This window comes from Prosopis cineraria, unplaced genomic scaffold (genome assembly GCF_029017545.1).
Source record: "Prosopis cineraria cultivar Desert tree isolate PC_DT_omini unplaced genomic scaffold, ASM2901754v1 PC2, whole genome shotgun sequence".
Classification (NCBI taxonomy): domain Eukaryota; kingdom Viridiplantae; phylum Streptophyta; class Magnoliopsida; order Fabales; family Fabaceae; genus Prosopis; species Prosopis cineraria.
The window spans coordinates 13,094,104-13,100,585 of NW_026555333.1; the positions used below are offsets into that span (position 1 = coordinate 13,094,104).

At 36.4% G+C, this 6,482-nt stretch overlaps 1 protein-coding gene across 1 annotated transcript; it reads left to right on the forward strand.

The window, feature by feature from the left end:
* The first annotated feature begins 614 nt into the window (after positions 1-614).
* On the forward strand, positions 615-3,444 carry LOC129301994 (laccase-5-like). Its single transcript, XM_054940650.1, has 6 exons — positions 615-789; positions 892-1,043; positions 1,163-1,407; positions 1,639-1,767; positions 2,035-2,994; positions 3,100-3,444. Exons 1-6 carry the CDS (start codon positions 679-681, stop codon positions 3,228-3,230), a joined length of 1,728 nt encoding a protein of 575 aa, XP_054796625.1. The 5' UTR covers positions 615-678; the 3' UTR covers positions 3,231-3,444.
* Positions 3,445-6,482: the final 3,038 nt, after the last annotated feature.

Below are 6,482 nucleotides of genomic sequence, written 5' to 3' on the forward strand. Positions count from 1 at the left end.
CTTCCTTAATCACGTTGAGAAACATACTTCCAAAACTACTATCCAAAATAACAACAACAAGAATGACTTATTTGATGCCGACATGGTTAAATTATGTTTGCTTTCTGCTGGTGATTTATGTAGTCCGTTTGAAACCTATCAATCGTATATAATTTAGTATACTGAGAACTTGACTTCATGCTGAGTGAGGATCAAACTTATTGCCTTTGGTTGATCTTTTCGAATTGCTGTGTGCGTGCGTGTGTGTGTGTGTATGTGTGCGCGTGTGCGCCTTGAAATATATATTAACGAATGGGTAAAAGAAAAAATAGAACTAATCTTGTTTCTTTTCACGTGAAAGCCAATAGAAAATGAAGGGAGGGGAAAAGGCAAGTTATTAATTAGTTGAGCAAATTTTCAAAAATAATGATGCTGGCTAGCTTTTGGGAAAAAAATTCAACTTTTAAATGAAGACTTGTGAAACAAGCATTCATGAGAGACTAATAACTGGTAGTGGGTGCAACAACTATACCATAGGTTTGAAGCAAGTTTGTCCTCCAGTCTGACCATCTATGCCGTATCAAAATTAATCAACCTAATCTGCTATCTATATAAGGGCCCCTTGTTCTCTCCCCTCATCTCCAACTCAAACCTTAACCCATAATCATCCATACAAATTCAGGTCTGATTGCACTACTCATGGAGGCCCTCAAGACCATTCATAGCTCATCCATTTTTTTACTCATTCTGTTCTTTCTAGCTTCCGCATTGTCTTGTGTAAATGCCAGAGTTCACAAGCACCAGTTTGTTGTATGTTCTCTCTCATCGCTCTCTTTCAGGATCTTCATTCCTCTATACTTGCATGTTGCTCTTTTGTTTCTAACAGTTAAGGCATTGAATTGATGAGCATAGGTTGAAGCGACTAAAGTGAAGAGACTGTGCAAAACCCACAACACCATCACAGTGAACGGCCAATTCCCTGGCCCAACTTTGGAGGTGAATAACGGAGACACTTTAGTCGTCAAAGTCACCAACAAAGCTCGTTACAACGTCACCATTCACTGGTACTTACGTGTTCTGTTTTTTGCCCTGCCAGCAAGTTCATGCAAGTGTGAGATATATATATATATATATGGCTGGCTGATCTGATAAATATATTGATTGGTTGGTTGATGTTAATTAGGCATGGGGTTCGGCAAATGAGAACCGGATGGGCAGACGGACCAGAGTTTGTGACACAGTGCCCTATTCGTCCTGGAGGAAGCTACACTTACCGTTTCACAATTCAAGGTCAAGAAGGCACACTTTGGTGGCACGCTCACAGCTCCTGGCTTAGAGCTACTGTTTATGGAGCTCTCATCATTCGTCCCAGGGAGAGAGAGCCCTATCCTTTCCCTAAACCAAAGCACGAGACTCCCATTCTTCTCGGTAATGAATGACTTTTTTCATTTTGGCTTTTTCTCTGCTATAATTATTAATTGCTTAAATTAGAGCTTGTGGGAGCTAGCCTGCAGAGAATAAAGGTGGTGGAAAAAATTTCTAAGAAGTTTGGGTTGAAAAGTGATATGTGTTTTGGAAAATAGTCACGATAGGAATCTTGATGTTTTCTTGGGATCATCCATGATTTATGCGTTGATGATGGTGATGATGATGATACAGGGGAGTGGTGGGACATAAACCCCATTGATGTTCTGAGAGAGGCCGCTCGAACAGGAGCTGCTCCTAACGTGTCTGATGCTTACACTATCAATGGTCAACCTGGCGATCTTTACAAGTGTTCTAGCCAAGGTTTCATTCTTTCTTCTTTCTCCTTCAATGGCTACATCAAACTATCATATTTCATATCATTAAACACTGCAAGTAGCTTTCATATCCCACAGAAAGTGACTGAGCCTTTATATATCCCTGCATTTAAAAGTATTTTAAGAACATCTGGGCACAAGTCGTTTTATTTGCCTTTAACTTTCACTGTGACAACAAATTAAAAATGAGTCGCTTTCTTGTACTGTTTTCTTTTTCTAATGTGACATAATCGTTGTTGTCAACACATCGCAGAGACCACCGTTGTTCCAATAGACTCCGGCGAGACCCATCTCCTCCGGGTCATCAACGCTGCACTCAATCAACCTCTTTTCTTCACCATCGCCAACCACAAGCTGACGGTGGTCGGTGCCGATGCCTCCTACGTCAAGCCATTCACCACCAACGTTCTCATGCTAGGACCTGGTCAAACCACCGACGTCCTCATCACCGGCGACCAACCCTCTTCCCGCTACTACATGGCGGCGCGGGCTTACCAATCCGCCCAGAACGCAGCCTTCGACAACACAACCACCACCGCCATTCTCCAGTACAAACCCGCAAAGCATCTCTCGAAAGGAGCCTCCGGCGTCAAACCGGTGATGCCCCCACTGCCCGCCTACAACGACACCAACACCGTCACCGCCTTCAGCAGGAAATTCCGAAGCCCAAGAAAAGCCGAAGTGCCCACAGAAATCGACGAGAGCCTCTTCTTCACCGTGGGCCTTGGTCTCAACAAGTGCCCGCCCAATTTCAGAAAGAGACGGTGCCAGGGGCCCAATGGGACTCGATTCACTGCGAGCATGAACAACGTATCTTTCGCGCTCCCCAGAAACATCTCCATCCTCCAGGCCCACCAGCTGGGAGTCCCGGGGGTGTTCACCACCGATTTCCCGGCCAGCCCTCCGGTGAAGTTTGATTACACCGGTAATGTCAGCCGTTCACTCTGGCAACCTGTCCCTGGAACCAAGGTGTACAAGCTCAAGTACGGATCAAGGGTTCAGGTTGTTCTGCAGGACACTAACATCGTGACCCCCGAGAACCACCCGATTCATCTTCATGGATACGATTTCTACATCGTAGCAGAGGGATTTGGAAACTTCAACCCCAAGAAAGACACCGCGAAATTCAACCTCGTTGATCCGCCTCTCAGGAACACCGTGGCTGTTCCCGTGAACGGATGGGCAGCTATCCGATTCGTTGCAGATAATCCAGGTAAAAATCTGACGGAATCAGATTGTGCTTAATAAGTCTTCACGATTTGTATAAAATGTGACAACAATAATTGGAATTGAATCTGATGTGATTGACGTAATGCAGGTGCTTGGATCATGCATTGCCATTTGGATGTTCATATAAACTGGGGTTTGGCCATGGTGTTCTTGGTGGAGAATGGAGTTGGAAAATTGCAATCCATAGAGCCGCCTCCCGCAGATCTGCCTCTCTGTTAGTATCTTTTTCAAAGCATCAGGGCGGTGACTGGAGCTATGATATTTCTTAAATTGTTAGGGATTTCCCTGCATCCGGGGACTTTGTTTTTTGCTTTGTTTCTTGTTCTTCGATATAGATAAATTGTGTTTTTGTAGAGATGGCGACGATGTGCCATCTCAGAGGCAAACGCCCAGCTTGCTTAATTGCTATTCAATCAATGTATTCTTTCCAATATTTGGCCGTCTTATCACCACAAATTAAAGCTTTTAATATATTCTCCATATATTGTTTAAGTCGCTATGAATTATTTTACAAAGAGAGAAACGAAACATATACAACCATAACATTGAATTTATAATAAGAATAAAATTTAAAAATAATAATAAATAATTCTGTATCATATATCAAAAACAAAAAAAAAATGTTCAAAAATTTATGCTCTATGATAAAAATCAGAGGGAGTATGTATTTTTTTATTATTATTATTAAAATGAAGAGGTTATCATATCGTATTCATGATAAAAGTGACAAGCATTGCAACCCAAAGAGCACAGGTGACACAACCTACAATCTGACTAAGCATTCGCTAAAACATAGCCAATCAAACCAAAAATTATCAAGTATTACTATTACACTTCACTCCTATGGTGTGGTCTTCTCTGAAAGGTTTTCATTTGAAAATCAGCAATTATTTAACTTTTGGTGCCCTTCTAGCTTTTTATTTGTAAAAAATTAGTTTATCAATCAAAAGTTTTATTCATTAATTTATAATAAAATATATTTAAATATATCTTTTTTAAAAGATAGTTTGATAAAAAGTTGATTGGATTACATATAATAAAATATTTTTAAATGTATAATTAGTAAAAAAAAAGCATTGGTTTATAATAATGTATAACTTTTGTTACACACATGCGATAGAACTGTTTAAAAAATAGTGAAAAAAATTAAATATAATTTTTTAAAGCGATGTAAATGTTTTGTGTGGTAAATGTTTTTTTAAAAATAGATAAAGTCCATTTGATAATTTCCCCACAAAACATAATTTTTAATTAAATTCCTTGATCCTTGATAGTTAAAATAAAAAGTAATTATACAAAAATAGTTCTAAAAGTAAAAAAAATAAAATAAAAAAGAAAAGTTAAATGTGGAAGTGTCATTGAAAACTTTAGAGTAACAAAGCCATATAAAAAAATTAGAGGAATCACATTTTAAAAGTACTTTTCATAAGCTTCACTATATGACTTTTATTAAATCCACGTCCAATAACGTTTAAGAATTTCTCAAAAGTTAATTTAGAATAAAACATATTACCCAAATAATATCCCACATTTTTTTTATAATGATATCCCACATTTTGAAAATGAAAAAGCACTCCCAAAAAATGGGACGTGAGAACACAAAAAAAAAAGTTTATATATATATTCTCTCTATTAAAAAATATAAAGTATTTTTAACCAAATCTTACCTTTTAATAAAGTAGTTATTTGTTCTCAAACTAATCCTGTCTTTTTATATTTATCTTTATTTAATAGAAAGTTTCACCCTAATATAATATAAAGTAATTTATTTAATAGTAATATTTTTTTAAAAAAATAATAATATTATTTTAAAAAATTAAAAAAAAATTATATTTTTAAACATCTTGACACTCAAAAATAAATTGCATTTTTAAACGGATGTGGTAAATATCAAGCTTTAGGCCCACAGAATTTCCGGTCTTTTAAAAAAAAATAGAGTTCTCCTGAATCTTGAAAAGCATTTTCAAAAAATAAGCTCGTAAAAAAAAAGACATGTTGAAACTAGATTTTCAAAAATTTCTTGAGATGAGAGTAATAAATGTTTGATTGAGCTCCTTAAGCAAGAAACCCCAGTTGAGATTTCAACACTATCAGCCACTTCTACAATTCTACGTTAATCATATACTCCCTCTGGTCCTGTTATAGGACAGAAGTGGCAAAATTTCTTTAATCCTTTTTATAAATGATATTATTAAATTTTTATTATAAATTTTTTCTTTCACTCTCCATTAAATGTTGGAGAGAGAAAATATATTATTAAAATATTGATATTTAATAGGAACAAAGTTGAGAACTTATTAAATTTTAATATTATTGAAATATATATATTTAATAGGAGCAAAGTTGAGAATTTATTAAATTTTAAGACAAATTTAATGAGTTTTAAGATTTTCTTTGATATTAATAAAATATATTAAAAATGACTTATAAATAAGGCACATAAGTAGTAGTCAAAGCTGAAATCTATTAAAAAAAACCTTTTTTAGGCCTAAGGAGTGAGCCACCCCTTAAATCATAGTTTTTGTTAGGCAATGAGTTTCAAAACCCTGTGACTAATGTCATATTTGATATCTCCACCACCATCACTTTTGTCTTATTGGTCTCTCTATTATCTAAAGCTATGGTGCTCACGATATTAATTAATCTATGATTGTCTTTCATAATCAAGCATTTTCTCGACACCTCTGATTTGTTTCTTTTCCTAAAGCACGAAATCATCCAAAATTTGTTGGGTTTCTAATTCTAAGAGCAAAGAGAAAGCAAAAGAGCCCCATGTGATTTAATTTTATCGATCTATAAGATTGATATACAGCATTTATCATTGTCCTACAAGGGCCACGTGACTTCAATCCTGAAGGGTATCCATCTAATAGCAATTGAAGAAATTAGATGCTCTGCATGTAAACGTAATAAAAAAACAACAACATAAAAGGGATCTTTATAATTGTTTCTTAAAAAGTAATTCTAATTCCCATCCATTATACTGCTAATCTGTGTCTACAATGTCAAAAGTAAATTAGGTTAAATAAAAGAATATCCAGATCCAAAACTTTCGGAGGGATTCATCTTCGACGGATAAGCTGTATGAATGTTATTGAGCCAATGCCCATACTTATGGCCTCCACACTGCGTCACCAATACTGGAACTATTCCACCATAAAACTCTGTAGAAGACAACATATCTCCAAAAACCCCTAATGTCTCCACATTCTCCATCAAATTCAACATTTCCTCGTCATCCAAATTCACCATGTTGTGTCTCCTTCCTACCATCACCAGATTGTATTTCCCTTTCACTTTCCAAATCACCTCCAGCACCTCGATCCTGTCCTCTACCATTATCTCTTCGATTTTGATGTTGTTGTTCCCGATGCTCTCCACCTTGAACTCATCAATGAAGCTCCCGTCCAGCATGCTCTCTATCTTCTCATCTTCCTCTTCTCTCTTATCTGAGATTTAATTTTTCCTCCC

Coding starts and splice junctions, on each gene's coding strand:
- LOC129301994 (XM_054940650.1), top strand. CDS start 679: ATGGAGGCCCTCAAGACCATTCATAGCTCATCCATTTTTTTACTCATT. Junction 1,044..1,162: donor TACAACGTCACCATTCACTG/GTACTTACGTGT, acceptor GATGTTAATTAG/GCATGGGGTTCGGCAAATGA. Junction 1,768..2,034: donor TTACAAGTGTTCTAGCCAAG/GTTTCATTCTTT, acceptor AACACATCGCAG/AGACCACCGTTGTTCCAATA.